General features: G+C 40.1%; 1 protein-coding gene across 1 annotated transcript in view; it reads right to left on the bottom strand.

The window, feature by feature from the left end:
* Nucleotides 1-1,268: 1,268 nt before the first annotated feature.
* KIT (v-kit Hardy-Zuckerman 4 feline sarcoma viral oncogene homolog) overlaps nucleotides 1,269-15,635 on the bottom strand; it is a 36,267-nt gene continuing 21,900 nt past the window's right edge. Inside the window, exons 10-21 of the mRNA XM_010002528.1 lie at nucleotides 14,882-14,988; nucleotides 14,663-14,789; nucleotides 14,299-14,403; nucleotides 14,101-14,211; nucleotides 12,230-12,380; nucleotides 10,355-10,443; nucleotides 9,889-10,016; nucleotides 6,691-6,813; nucleotides 3,939-4,050; nucleotides 3,742-3,841; nucleotides 2,986-3,091; nucleotides 1,269-1,833 (exon numbers count right to left, since the gene is read on the bottom strand). Coding sequence (XP_010000830.1) covers nucleotides 1,708-1,833; nucleotides 2,986-3,091; nucleotides 3,742-3,841; nucleotides 3,939-4,050; nucleotides 6,691-6,813; nucleotides 9,889-10,016; nucleotides 10,355-10,443; nucleotides 12,230-12,380; nucleotides 14,101-14,211; nucleotides 14,299-14,403; nucleotides 14,663-14,789; nucleotides 14,882-14,988 — 1,385 coding nt within the window. The 3' untranslated portion in view covers nucleotides 1,269-1,707. The remainder of the gene's footprint in view (nucleotides 1,834-2,985; nucleotides 3,092-3,741; nucleotides 3,842-3,938; nucleotides 4,051-6,690; nucleotides 6,814-9,888; nucleotides 10,017-10,354; nucleotides 10,444-12,229; nucleotides 12,381-14,100; nucleotides 14,212-14,298; nucleotides 14,404-14,662; nucleotides 14,790-14,881; nucleotides 14,989-15,635) is intronic.

A 15,635-nucleotide genomic window follows, 5' to 3' on the forward strand; every position in this document is an offset into this window, starting at 1 on the left:
CTTAGGCTCTTCTTTGTTGTGATCTCTGGATGGGTATAGAAAGATGAAATTACTCAGGGTGAGGGAAAATAGCCCTTTCCAGTTAGCACTATCCAAGCCTGCCCGTGGGAAAGATTCACCTGGGTAGGACAAGATAAAGAAAGGGCCCCCAGGAGAGAAGTTTTTGCCTCTGTTTTTGCTTAGATAAGATGACTCGTTCAACGGCCTCTCCTCCAGATACAGTTTACTGGAAGCAGCCCTCCTCCTCTGTACTGACCAACTCAGCAGGGCCAGCCTATCTTTGGTGAACAGTTCTGGACATAACTATCAGCAAAACAAGCATTGCAGCCCTCGGGCTCCCAAGGCAGAGGGACAAGGGAACAGTTCAGACTCTGTAGTGGGGTGAGAGCCAGTGATGGGCAGCTCCATCCCTGGTGGAGAACAGGCCAGTGAGAAGTAGTGGATACACCCATGGGAACCTCAGGATGGGTCTGCAAGGCTAATAGTGCAGGTAGAAAGTAAAAGATGAAGATCCACACTCCTCTGGTTCAAACCCCAGAGTTCCCGGTGATGTCAGTAGGCAGCGTTAAAGAGTCACAAACTGAGTGGCTATAATGAGCTCTATTTTGAAACCATAGCAACAAGAAAGGAGGGTCCCCATGGTTAGATGCCCAAAGCTGTATTTTGTGGGTAACTACTGTTTAGAAGCAGGCTCTGTAACAGGATGAAAAACTGATCAAGATTGACTAAGAACTTAGTGGTAGCTGACAGGATGAAGATACAGCCTCTAGCTACCTTAGCTAATTTTAATGCTAAAAATCACACCCCTTTGTGGATCTAATCCAGTAACCTTCCTAAATGTTTTAAACATGAGTTTAGATGCATATATAGGAGTTAAGCGTGGTAGACAAATCACTGGAAACCAATCATGTATTTTGTTGTGATTTTCCTTTGTTACCATTTCTACATAAGGCCCAACTGTCTCCCGAAAGGTGTACTGCCTGATGCTAAATGCCTGGCACCCTACTCTGCAGACTAGAAATAAACAGTATCTCAACTCAATGTGTTGATTGGCTTACTGCATACTGGGTGAAGAACCCAGATTTGGGACAACACCAGGAGCGTTTGCTGCTGCGCAGACCAACTTTGGTGAGTTTGGAAGGATCTCAATCCTTTCACCTCTCTTGTCCAGACACATCCAGCACTCCTACTAACATGCAATACCCGAATGGGAAAGCTTCTCAGGCTTGGATGGACATGGAAAGGGGTTTGCAAAGCCATTAGCTTCATATTCATTTATTTCTTAAATTCAGCAAAACAAGATTAACTAGAAAATTACTGTATGCCTTTCAGGCACAGATCCAGAGAAGGATCACTGCACACTTGGTTTGATCTGCAGTTATCTTGTTCCACACCCTGGCTCAGGATTTCTTTTGTTGGTTGCTGTTTGTTTGTTTTTCTTCAGATCTGGCTCTCTACTGCAAATACACACAATATAGCAAAATATATACAGCTTCAGTTAACATTGCAATGATGCCTGTAACCGTGCTCAGCAGATTAACTTTATGTGTAACAGTGTGTGGTAAAAGACAGTATTACAACAACATTTCAGCTACACAGTAGTAGTAGTGAGTAAAAGTAAGAGAAATTATTGAAGTCTTCCCTCTCTCACCCCCTGCACCAAACAAACAGTTAATACATCTGGCCTCCTCTTCTTCCAGATGCCACTCAAACATCTTCACGTACCAGGAGAGGCTGAGTAGATGAAGCACTGCTACCCACCGAGTTAATCCTCACTGAATGATCTGGAACATTTCCTTGACTGGAAGGTGGAGTTGAGAAGTTTGCATAAACCTGCAGAAACCAAGGACAAGTGTCAATGCTCTGCAGACTGCTCTCTTCATGCATGGAGAGCTCTCCTTTCCTAGCCTTTTCCACTGTGCACCACACAGCACTGTGGAAGTCTCCAGCTCAGGTGTTTCTTCGCAAATCTAAAGAGATTTTCAAAAGGTCTGGGGCTTAACTGCTCTGTTAAAGAGTTAAGAACCTCAGCCTCAGTTATTAACAACACCACAGCTTCCAACTGCACACCAAATTTCAACTGAGCTTGAAAAAACATGGCTCAGGTTATTACTAAAATCCCCATGAAACTTCACTAATATTTCCCTCGCATTCTTGCTTTTGTTTAGTAATGCCTGCACCTGCCAAAAATATGCTACAGGATGCAATCGAACACCAGCAGCTTTCAGTTTCCTCTTTTCTCAAATTGTCAGGAAGCCATGTACTCTGTGCCCAAACAAGGCATCTGAAAGGTAAAAGGAAGCTTTATTTTTAAACCAGGTTTTAAACTTACTTTTTTAAACCCCAGTAACACACAATGTTCCAGCAAGAGAAAATTCAGGTTTCTAATGTGGCTCCAGTTTTTCTTTGGACCGTTCTGTCTAGTTACCCTCTCAGAAAAAGCTTTTACTAGGGAATTGTCAAAAGACCAGAGAACCACTTGTCATGACTTACCTTCAAGGCTATATATAAATAAGGCTATGGGAAGCAAGTGACATGAGGCAGAAAAGCACTGAAAGTTCAATCACTTCACCCAGAAAGCTTTTTTACTAAAAGCTAAATATACTTCACTTTGGAGATGTTTACTAGACTAATAATTTTTTTCATCATTTACGATAAGATTAATTTATGCAGTACCATTGCATTTTGTAACATTAAAACTGTTGTACCACATCTATTTTGAGTGACAAACACCAACCAAGCAAAGAATCTTCTCCAGCTGGTACGTTTTGGGTATGCCCTTAGACAGCTAATGTCTGATTGCACAAATAAGCAGAAGTGAGTCACCCAGGAATCACTCCTACCACCCAAACTGATAGTGCAAAGCTAAATAAATGATACTGGAAAATTAATGAAGCGCCCATGCTCTATGCTCTTCACAGCTCTAGTCTGATATCTTGCTTGAAACTGCTCTGACTCCAAAACAACTGATGATCCATAACTTACCCGCGGGGCATGATCTGAAAGCTGCTGCTCTATAAGCTGTACAATTTGTTTAAATGTGGGTCTCTGTAAAGGATCAGCATCCCAGCAACTCTTCATTATGTCATACCTGCAAAGAGACTGAAATTAAGTACTGCTCATGAAGAAATTCTTAGAGCTCTTATCTCACCTGCATTATTATTTGAAAGAAGAGTGTGAGCAGTCCCACAGTTTACCTCCTTTAAATTATTTTTAAGAACAAAAATAATGCTGCTAACACCTGTGACCTGTGACAACAAAGGACTCACTACTAATGGGAGTCTCTGGACACAGTTTTATTTGACAGCTTGTTAATTGCCAATTCATTTACAAAACTTGGGATTAGGGATGGCTCATAAAGAAGATCTGTAGTGCTCTTGCTGTCAGAAAGTACACCACAAATGCCGTTACTGTACAGTCTGGTGATACATTCCACTGACTGTGTTATCTTAATTAAAAAGGTTTAATTATATTCTGTGATCTGTCAATAATTTATTGACATAGAGCAGATGCCATGACAAAGTGATCAGATGGTACAAGACATGAGTGTATTTTCTTGCTTGTAACAACACAGGCATGTATTCTGCTAGTTAAGAGTACATGAATTATTTAAAAACATGAAAAGAACTTGAAAAAAAGACAATGGGGCAGTGCAATGAGACTTAATGCAAGAATGGAAGCTTCCCTTCCTTTGCATCATTGCTCATGTTTGATGATTTGAGGTGCTAGTTGCTCACTTACATTTCAGGTGGGGCACACTCAGGGCTGAACATCCTGTATCCCTCCTTGATCATTTTGTAGAACTTGGAGTCGACAGGCATCCCTGGATATGGGCTGCTTCCTGTTGAGAGATCATGTTAGCAACATGATTTCTGCATCTGGAGTAAAACCAAGATGAAAGAGAAATCCCCTGAAGTGCAGATCTTGAAGGAGCTTACCTAAGGAAAAGAGCTCCCAAAGCAATATCCCGTAAGACCAGACGTCACTCTCAAAGGTGTAGACACAATTGAAAATACTTTCAGGTGCCATCCACTTCACAGGAAGACGAGCCTTTCCAGGGAAAAGGGAACAAACTCAGACAAAGGACATCAGGAATTCAAAATTTACAAGATAAAGTTCACCTTTGCTACTTCTTATGTGCATTAGGTACTCCTTAAATCAAGAAACAGAGGTATCCAACCAAGAATGAAAATCTCAGCATTGTAGAGTCTCCAAGGGTTGTATCGTTATTGATCCATCTTTCTCCAGCTCTACCAAACTCAAGCAATTCTTTGCACTCTGATTTTCTGTATAAGGTGTGATTCCTTCTGTTTTGTTTATAAGGAATGGCAGGAAGTCAGAACAAAACAATATATATGATCATGGCATGGTTCCTCATGCAAATATGCAAGTCTGTTTCTATGGACTGGCTACCACAGGCACAGAGATGATATTCACATAGTCAAGGTCCTTCAAGGCTTTAAGCGAGAGTTAAGACACCTACTTCAGCTCCTCTGTGTAACAGGACAAAAAAAAGTCACACAGAAGAAATATATATTGACATTTTTCATAAGTTTCTGTGGGGACAGACAGCCCTTGGGAATGCTAACTGGAGTGCAGGAAAGGGCACAGAAAGCCTTTGGATTTGCTTCCACCTTCCTCTCCCTGCTTTGCCCTTTCCTTGCCTGACTGTAGGAGCCTGCCAGGCTTTTGCCCTTAGCATTCATCCTGCTGTGGAAGAAATTAGACCTCTTCCTTTTAAGTGGTCTTGCAACAATGTGTCCAAAGACATATTTCAACCATACTATAGAAAAGACCTTTGATGTCTTTTAAGGAAAGGAGACCCAACAGAAAAGGAGGAAAATAGAAGGGAAAATAAATGAGGTGGAGGAAAGGCAGCATTTGCCATGGGCTGGCTTACCAGAGAGGCAACCAGAGTTGTTTATTTCCTGAACAACACAGACAGCAAACACTCTTCTTGGCCAAGCCCCCAGCTGCTGTCAGCTGCACTGCCTCCCAGCAGCATCCACAGCAAGCAATGCCCAAGAAATCCTGGTCTGCTTTAAGATCAGCCCAGATGCAACTGGATGCCTCCTGCAGCCACTGCTTCCTCTCTCCCCAGGCAGCTGCAGCCTATCCTCCTCTGACCCTTTCAAACCCTATGTAAAATCCTATTGTCAGACAACTCAGGAGACTTACAGGGTAGCCTAGATGTGTAAAACTTCGTTACTTACTGCCCGATTCCCTCCTAAGCTGACAGTCTGCACTTCCCACTCCCAGGAGCCTTGACTGATCAAGCAGCTCTCCATCTGACCCTGAGCCTGAAAGCAGCTTTCTTACACTAAATGCCACTCAGTATTTTGCCAGGACAGACATTCCTGAATTATTCTGCTTTTGTTGTTTCCTAACCTCAACTTTTAGGCACCTAGTGGCTGGTACCAACATTGGTTTTGAAGACAACCTATAAACCTGTCTCTCCTAAATATATCTCCCGCCTAAAATAGGGATGCTGTAGGTACCTGGGACATCAGGGTCTGCTGGGTGCCAGCAGACCAGCAGAGGTATCTCAGATACCTGAGGTGCCATTGACTGACCGAGGTTAACTGAGTGTGGCAAACTGCTTTGGTGAGAAATGCTCAGGTGTGGGATTTTCGCATCTCATCAGCTTGCCCAAAGCTAGGATGGTCAAGCTTCAGTTCATGTGTTGTCAAGTCCCTCACTAACAACCAGCCCCTGAGCACTCAAGGGCGCTGGGGAGGAGGGCTGCTGTGTTGAATGTAAGATCTTCTCTCCTTTGAAAAACTGTGCAAGTGAAATCACATGTACTCTGAAGGCAGTGTCTGCCTGTACATATTTGGCACTGACTTAAAACACTAATCCAGGTAGTGCAAATCTGTTTGAGGTGCAAAATACCTGTACTTTTACCACACTTGTCCAGCTTAGCCACAGACAAGCTCTATTTCTTTTGTAGCAGGGCTCCTTTTACTGCACTAGCACTTTGAAGGGGATTTCAGGTGCTGCCAAAGTAACCTGCATCACTTCAAAGTGTCTTTGTACCCCCTCCAGAGGTCTAGGAGGTTCTATTCTAGTGTGACTGGTATTCTTCTACATGAGAGCTATAGACTTTTCTCATCAAAATATAGTGTCTTGTTCTAACGCTGTTACAGAGTTAAAACTATAGATGCAAGTTAAAGCTGTATTTTTTACACATACAAAGTTAAATTCTCTATATGGAATCAGAGAAAACCAAGGCTTAGTTAGATATCTAAAGATAAACTGTTTCAGAAATGGACAAATACAGCAATGCTCAAGAAAAGTTTTAAAATAATTCTTTTTAGGATTGGGGTACCAGACAATTTCAATGGCAAAACTAGCAATTACTCACAGAGCTGTAACTTTTAGTACATTCAGATGTAACAGAACGACTGGTTGCTATATTGGTACAGCAAAAACATCTCCTCCAGTACAACATACATTCTGACACCAGCCTGTTTTTTCTAGTATAACAACATGTGTATACGAAAGGTTTTGTCAGCGCACACATCTACATCAGGAACTGCCCCTTCTAACATTCCTGACGAGCATGGGAACATACCAAAATGAATAGAAATCTGTATTTCCATCTAACTAAGAAAGAATTTTCTTCGCAAGGCAAGACAACAGGAACTCCCTTAACTTAAAGCAGGTGAATAAAGCATCATATATACTTACATTTCCTTTGACCACATAATTTGAGTCATTCCTTATATCTCTTGCCAGGCCAAAGTCACAGATTTTTGTTATTCGACCGTGAGTGAGAAGAATATTTCTTGCAGCCAGATCCCTATGAATGCACTAAATAACAAACAGACAAACAAACAAAGCTATTTTATAAAACCCTTAATAGGCTGTTGCTTGGTTACATGTTTACTCAGCTATATAACTTCAAGTATTATGCATTTTATGGCAAGCTGAAAGTCGAAACAAAGCCATGTGTTAAGATTACTCAGATGATTATAAACATTCTGGTGTAGTATCTTGACTATCATGACACTGATCCACACAATTAAGGTTGCCTATGCATTTAATTTAGAAAAGACCACTGGCAGTCACTTTGAATTTTCTAGTGTTTCACGTTTGCAGCTGAATATTAATATACTTTTTCTCTGTATTTTTATCAAAAAATGACTGGCCTGTTTTCTAATGCAGGACAAATAAGGAGAAAATGTGGTTTATTTCTAAAATAATTCCAACCTTTTATTAAGGGTTAAGTGCTGAAAAGTTGAAAAGAGGGAAAAATAAGGTGCTTCAAAGCACGGAAGTCTGGAAACTGAATCCCATTTCAGAAATACTCTGGAAATTTTCACATGCCAATATCTTTCAATGAACAGTCACGCTTTCAATGATGTAACTAGTTTATATTCCAGTTATCACCTGAGAAGTACGCATGTGTTTGTAAGTGTAGCTCCAGATGGATGCCTGAATTTCCCAGCAATCATATTTTCTTCATATGTAACTGTGGAGTGTTTGTTACAGAATGGAGGTAATTGTCTAATAAAATTATCTCTTTTTCCATCTGGAAAGGACAGCACAAAACTCCCACTTTATTGATGCCATATAGTATTGATAACTATGCAGGCCACGGCTGTCTAAAAGTAGATGAAGATGGTTCAATTTTTCTTGTTTGCTTGAAATACAAAACTTCAGGAATTCCCTATAATATATTACTTAAAATATCAAGAATTATGCAGCTCAAACTCAGAAAGCAACTGCAGGTTGCATAAGCAACCTAATCCCTGTCCCTTTTGCATGTGTACACCAGGAACTAGTTTTAATGACAGTGTTTCAGGGGACTCTTCTGCACCTCCCAATCAAACATATTCTTCACTTTGCATATGGAAATTAATGCACTGAAGCAGTGAAGGAATGTCCAAGCATCCAGTATGTCACTGCCTTGTTCCTCCAGCAACAGTGCAGTTTGCACTGAACAAAAACTTTGTTCATTGAAGGAAGCCCTGTCTTGTGATTAAGCACCGTGTGCTTAGTAAGAGAATTATCCCCCCAGGACAGACTCCTATACCAACTCACCCACAGAGGCCTTTTAATGCCTCTGAGCCTTGTCACACAAGGAAGTTGCAGAAGAGCAGATGGAAGTCTGTGCTGTGAGTCCGGGCAGGCCCTCGGTCCCCAAGGGCACAAGGCCATCTGAAGCACCTTATCCATCAGCCCACACTGCTCCTTTGCCCTTACTAGCTGGAGCTAAGAGTGTGCACATACACAACTACCAGAGTTGTTGCACAGTAACATGTTAGCACAGCACAATTTAATTAAGTCATAAAGCTGTTAATTCTGTCTGCATTGCCAAAATGATACTGCACATTACTTCTTGACCTCATGGGGAGGTAGTGTTAGATTCATTATTGCCTTTGCTACTCAATGCCAAGGTGTCTGTATCAATGGAAAGGCTATAAAGAAAATGGTCATCAGGAATGATGCATAGGGAATCCTGGGGCTATTCAGTAGCAAAATAAGAAGAAATATAGAATACGTGTGCTAAGGATTCAGTGTCCTGAACAGTGAAGAACGCAGGAGCCTGGTGAAAACCATTAAAATCTGTAATATATTGTGTTTGCCTCTCAGGCCTGGTTTGAAGATGTTGATAGATGAAAAATAAACTAAAGGGTTTAAAGGGAAGGAGGAACAGTGGGGGGAAAAGGCAAGTGCAAGAGCAAATACTAACATGGACCTCCTTTGTAGAAGAATTAGAGCCACATTTCCCCCTCTTAGTACAGCATAACAGGACTACCTTATTTTCCTTAAATTACCTAAGTTTATTTTTGTGCTTTAGCCAAGGTGCACCTGCACAACCCTGTCTCTATCTTATTTACAAGGTTTACATGTTAAATTACATTTTTCCAATAAAACTTTAACACAACCATAGGACAATAATAATTATGCTGAACTTAAGACTTCTATTCATTATAAATCCCTTTCTGTTAAGCAGTATCTCTACTTTGAAACCTTGCAAAATGTCTGTTATGCTCAGGGTATGACAAAGAAGATAATTTGTGGATTTATAGGCTGATTTTATCTTTCCAGAAAATTAAAAAAAGCTCACAATGTGACAGCTCCCTTGTTTAAGGCCGTACTCTTTATAAGAGAAGTAGAAAGTTCACTGTTGTTTAAAATTCATGCAAATAAATGGCTTTGCAGCTGCCTTCACACTGTTCTGCAGTTTGTAAACTCTCCAGCAGTGCCACAATGAATAAATCCTAAACTCTCCAGATTTCATTGTTTTTGAAAGCATCCACAGTTCTTTCATTAGTTCCATTTAATCCCCACACACCAGAGAAGCCTGAAGAAATAACTCCTCACAGTTCCTATGGGTTTCACTTTCTCCAAAGCCATCAGTTCTTATGAAACTACCTGGATGCTCCAGGAAATGAAGGGCTAAAGTTCAGAGTGGTAAGAGGCACCACACAAGCTAGGCAGGATTCAGCTGCACTTGCTGTCTCCCAGCACATGACATTGTCAATCAGTGAAGTCTGTGGTGCACTAAACACACTTCATTGCAATTCCTCTCTTCTACCACCTCTCTTGACATTTTTATGACTAGTTTCTGTTCGCAAACAAGGCCACTGATGCTACTAGCCTGAACTGTAGACACACAGTAGCACTGCTTCAGGTTGACTATAGTGCATCCTATACTCTGTTTTATGGGATATAAACCACAGCTTCTGACCAATCAGCACAATGCAGACCACCAACATTAGCCGAAGCTTCAGGTATGAGAAGGAGCACATCAGTTGGCAATGCTTGTTGAAAGAATGCGGAAGCATTTCAACATGCAGATAACATTAAAACACTCTAAGTGATGATGCCAAAAACATCAGAAATCTACTGTTCAGCTCTGACAAATTCTTAACTTACATTTTTGGAGGCAAGGAAGCTCATGCCTTTTGCCACCTGGTAAGAAAAACTTAGCAGATCTTCAACATCTAGTGCAAGTTCATCATCTTCCAACATAGAAAGGCTAACATCCTGATCGGCGTAGGATCCTATGCAATATAAACAACAGCTTTTGAGTAGATCAGGTATAATAATTTAGAAACAGATTTGTCTTAGGTTAAACAGACCAGTGATCTTAATAAATGCCAAACTAGAGTCACTGCCAAAAAGCGAAGAATAATCCTGATACTCCATTTAAATGTGGGGAAAAATCATGACGCTGTAATTTAGCATATCAGTCTTAAGCTTTCTCATATCAATTCAGGGGTTTTAATTGTCCTCATCCACAAGAGAAAAGCATGGAAAAAAAAATATTAAAAAAAATCCATTAAACCCTCCTCTCTGTACTCCCACCAGCAAAAAGAATTCTCCTTGTCATTGTACTCACCAGACTTCACTGGTCTTTTTTTATCAGGTTTTGGTGGGACTGAGTATGACACTCCTGGTTTCATGTCCATGTACTCATTGGCAACATCACTGTAAAGGCAGAAGATGAAATAAAACATCATTTAGTGAAAAAGGCCTCAGAAACGATTAAAACAAAAAGCCAAAGTTAAGCCAACCTTCTGAATATAATGCTTTACCAACAGTCAGTTGGTTGAAAACTTGGGGGTGTGTAACAAAGATTAGAAAATGCCTGTACAGAAAGCAAGGTTTGTCAGTACAGCTAAATGAAAGGTCTCAGAGTTCGGACTTTGGCTCAGGTAAACAAACAAAACCCTTCATAGGTCTGTTTATACAGACCTCATTCTCTGTAAATTAACATCCAAATGTTTCACAGGACCTGCTAGTGCTTCCTTATTCAGCTTAGGGCAACTTCTACCAGAATATTTCAGCAGCTTAAGTGGTAATTGAAATGCAGAAGACAAATGATAAAAAAGGCTAAATTCAGAGATTCTCAGGTTCCAAAGGGGATGCGTATGTATTTTACAGAATCAGCTGAGGCTTGGGACAGCCATCTGCTACTTTTAAGTGTTCTTATTGCTATCTGTAATTCAAATGTACAGATTTTTATACTGTATGGTTTATAAATATACAGTTAGGCACCTTTAGAAATGATAGATATACTTTGGCATTTTTCACTTCATTGCCATTAGAACTCATATACTTAGCCTTCCTTAGCCAGAAATATCTGTTTAGCTTATGAATGATAAATGCAGCCACAGAGCTAACACAGAAAGGAGTAATGAGATCACCAATAGCTTCCATCACCACCACAAACACATCTGAGGCATTTAGCAGCTGCAACTTTACAGTAAATACTAACGTGAGAATTTGGTAAATACTCTGCTGTTAATACCTCAGTTTACAAAATGTGCTGAAGCAGTGAGATTGAGGGCTGAAATGAGGGCACATGTCCAATGGCAAATCACAGATGTGTGTTGACTGCCTCAGGAGCCCTGATCTCCCTGAGGCATCACCAGCTACCCATATGCCGCCCCAGCAAAACAGATTCACCAGCACTACATCTGGCTGGGATAAAGGACTTTACCACCTCCTAAGGGTGTGCCTGGTTCTCTGTGTCTGCCAACACAAAGCAATGGGCCCCCGGGGGCAATAAACAGACTAAAAATAAAAATGGGCAGGTATTGTAACAGCCCCTAAGTTTGAGTAAGTTATGGCTCCCTCACTTTGCAAAGGGAAGGAGCGAGCAGGAAATCTGCTTGTAAACGTACTTGGAAAGAATACTGGGCTTGTATCTGAAACAGAGCGGTTAAAAATATACACACAAAGTTAACTGGAAAAAATCAAAGTACAAGAGCAATCTGAGAATCATGGCATGGGTCATGTCATCACAAAATCTAGTGAGCTATCAGTGGCAGCTTGTCTCTGATACTGTAAGGCTCTGGTTTGGTTTTTTAAGAAGTCATTTCTGAAGGCAGGAACTTAGAAGAGCTCAGAGTATTAACACCCCAACACTGGGGGAATTGTCATTCTGCTAGATGCCAGATGAGCACTGCCAATGTTTAAACGGAACAATAAACACAAATATGTACACAGATCAAATCCAAGGAGTTGCATGAGATAACTAAAGGAAATTTGATAAAGAACAGTGAGTGTATACAATCAATTGCACTCTGTTAGAATAAACCACTTGCTGTACTAATCATCTCTTTAATTAAATTGTTTCTTTGCACAGCAAAGAATCTTCAAGGCCTGCTGCATGAAAGGTTTCTCCACATATCTTATCCCTAACAAACTTTGCTATCTCCTCCTTCCAATCCTCTAAAGAGAGAAGTATATTTCATCAGGTTATACTTACGCCGCAGGCTCTGCCTGATGCAAAAGGTTCTCATAAACTGCTGTTTCTGTATGTTCTTCATGCTTTGGACAAATGAATGAATCTCGTTTCCGCCTCAGAAAATTTAAAAGATCACCATAGCAGCAATATTCTGTAATGACCAGAGTGGGACCTGTAGATATAGTTGAGTTTTAGAAAGCAGGTAAGTATTATTTTTAAATCAGAAAACCTTACATAAAGAAAGCATTCAGCCAAGCAACAGGGTGGGCTATTAAAAATCACACTGCCTAGCACTGTCTAGGCTTGAAAAGTTATAGAAAAGTAACCCAGCATCTTTTCTTTCACAGATCAGCAACAACTGCCCAGCTAAAGCTGTGTCACTCCCAATTCATTCCCCTGTTCACCCACTTCAATAGCATTGCACTGTACAAAAGATAAAACAAATAAGTCTTTTTTTCTTTCTCCATGTGATAATGTTTCTGGCCAGACACATCTGTTTGATTTTGCTCACTTCCTGAAGGAAGTTATTTGTTCCAAACGTAATTCAAGCTTCAAACATAAATCCTTTTGATTCACTTCTGTTTACAGAAGAGCTTCACACTCCTTCAGTAATGTTTTGGAAATGATGTAGAGTGTTATATTCTGCAGTATAATAGGAAAAATCATTCAATCAGAACAGCCTGCCGTGACAGAAAACTACATTGCACAAGGTCTTAGAATATTAAAATGAAATCGGAAAGGAGAATTAAGTCATCTCCAGCACGGATGTTTATAGATCAAATATATGTTTTCTGAGTGAATGACTCCAGCTCTAGGCCTTGAATATGTAATTACGCTACGTGCTGTTTCATCTATGCTGGGATCCTAAAGGTCTTTTCCAATATAAATGATTCCATGATTCTAAGCAATTCTAACTGTAAGGTTATTCTGTACCACTGCTTCCTAACCTCACTAGTTTATTTCCATTTTTCTGCAGTTTAAAATTATAGCTTTTGTAATGCCAAAAGCAGTGTTTGTGGTGGGATTTTCTTACGGACGCCATATTTTTCCAACTGAGGCAGACATGCAGTCAGGTCAGTGAGTCTGCATTGTTGACTGCTTAAGCAAAATAATTTAATCCTATTTTTAAATCATTAAATGTGAAAGTGAGAATTGTTTTGCCTCCATCTAAAACTGTGAATTTTTACAAGCTCCTTTTCTTTAAAAAATTAAATAAAGACTTAAAGAGCAAATATTTGTGTAAGAAGCAACACCATCTTTCATATTAAATGCACCTAGACTGAAAATACAGGACTGTATCACCCTGTATTGACATGGCAGCTGTTTTGTAGCTTTTACTATTCAGGAAAACAAACTTATTAAGTTAATAGTAAATATGAAACATTTGTTGTGCAATAGTTTATTTGGAAAATCCTCTTTCTCAACTTTCTGCTGCTTAGAATTTGTAACTTCAGTGGTGCCTTAACAGGTATCTATACAGTTTATAAACAGAATTCTGGAAGACTATACAAGACAAGCCTGTTGACTTCACCTTGGATATCAACAAGGAACCCATCCATATATCTTTATTTCTGAGAAACAATGTGGTTGAGGAAATAACCTGCACTGTACATTTTGGCAATTCTCAGTGCACAATGGCTCACATAAAAGAGAGTAACAGCAACCTTCCTTTTTAGCTGCGCCTACATTAGTCTCATTACTGCTTTCAGGATGAACCTAAAAATCTAGATTCAGGAACTCACAGACGATAGTCATGATAATCTGCAACCTGCCTAACCTAGAAATGTATTTACAATTCCTATGCTTAATGGTGCTGGATTATTCTTCACGAGGTTCTTCCTTCCGGCAATAAAAAAGAACAGAAATAATCAATAATCTGTTGATAACCCCACCTCCAATAGTGCAGGCTCCAAGGAGATTCACAATATTAATGTGGTTTCCAAGGTAACTCAGCACTTTAAGCTCTGACATCAAGGCTTCTCTTTCCGTTAAATGGGCACTTGCTGCAAGGCAAAGCAGAGTGTTCAGTACGTAACACACCGACCAGAAGGGAGTGAGGAAATATTGTACAGTATATTACAGCAACTTACGTTTCAACATCTTTACTGCTACTGTCATAGCAGCATCAGATTTAAATAGACCATAAGCTGTGGCTTCAACAACTTTTCCAAAAGCTCCAGCACCAAGGGTTTTACCTAGGAAAGCAAACCAAAATTCTCTGTAACAACTCAGAGCATTTCTTCCTGAAATGTTCAACATTTTATTTTATGACACCAAGGAAGCTATTACATATAGGCCTGCTTGCTTTTTGTCCCAGGGTAAGTATAAGCAATTACCACTATTTGCATTACTGCACAACATCTTTTTGACAGAACCCTGCTGTGTTTGACCGAAGCCTCATACTAGACCTGAAGGTTTCACACTGCAGATGAAGTTAAATAAATCTAAACTAACCAAAACTCAACCGGTTTCTAGGAAATTCCCATTTGTGATCATAAGGAAGTTGCGTTGGGTCTATGTAAACATAGTTGTTTCCATTTATTTCTTCAACAACTTTCCACTGAACTTCGTATTTCGGTTTCTGGAAAAGAAAGAGGACACCTGTCACGACCGAAGCCTCCACAGGCAGCTCACACACTTTCCTAGCACAGGCAGAGGGGCTTTTGATTTTACCTGCAAATATATATACACCAGGATCACGACTATGATGCACATGAGTCCTGCAGAGGCTCCAAATGCAATTAGTAAAGGAGTGAAAAGGGTATGGGTGCGGATTTGTTCTGGAAAGAAAGAGAAAAAAATCTGCTTAAATACCGAACAATAAAAACTATATTAAAAGATGCAGGTGAAAAATTTTCCTTGTCTCTTCCTTGTGAAACACGGTTTGGGGTTTTGACTTCCCCAGATGTGCTCCCGGTACATCAGAATGACTTTCCTGAAGGAGCTGTAGGGGACAGAGCTGGCACAGAAACCACCCAGTTTGTTGCTTTGGGAGTCTGAGCTTCGATCTGGGAGGTTCGACACCAAGATCAATTAATGGATGGGGTTGGCATTATCTCAGTCAAGTTAGGTAAAAGAAAGAAGCTAATTATCTGAAATCTTAATTTAATCTCTTTTCCCCCAGCTCAAACACGATCTTTACAGCACAGTCTTTACAAGTAGAGGTTGTGCTGAGTAATAAGGGAATATAATTCCAGTAAAACACATCTGCCCCAAATCTAGCTTATTTGTTTATATGTTATAACTGGGTGTAACAGAGAAAAAAGAAGCAGCAAAACATTTGATTTTGCAAAGAAGAGCACAGATTTGCAAACACATTTGGAGTCATCTATGTTCTAGTGCTTATTTTTTCCTCCCACAAACAAAAAACTCATCAGCCCTTTTGCAGCATGTTGTTGTTACTTCTTTTACAACAGCAAGGCCCTAG

The sequence above is a fragment of the Chaetura pelagica genome, unplaced genomic scaffold (assembly GCF_000747805.2).
Source record: "Chaetura pelagica isolate M959 unplaced genomic scaffold, ChaPel_1.0 scaffold67, whole genome shotgun sequence".
Taxonomy (NCBI): domain Eukaryota; kingdom Metazoa; phylum Chordata; class Aves; order Apodiformes; family Apodidae; genus Chaetura; species Chaetura pelagica.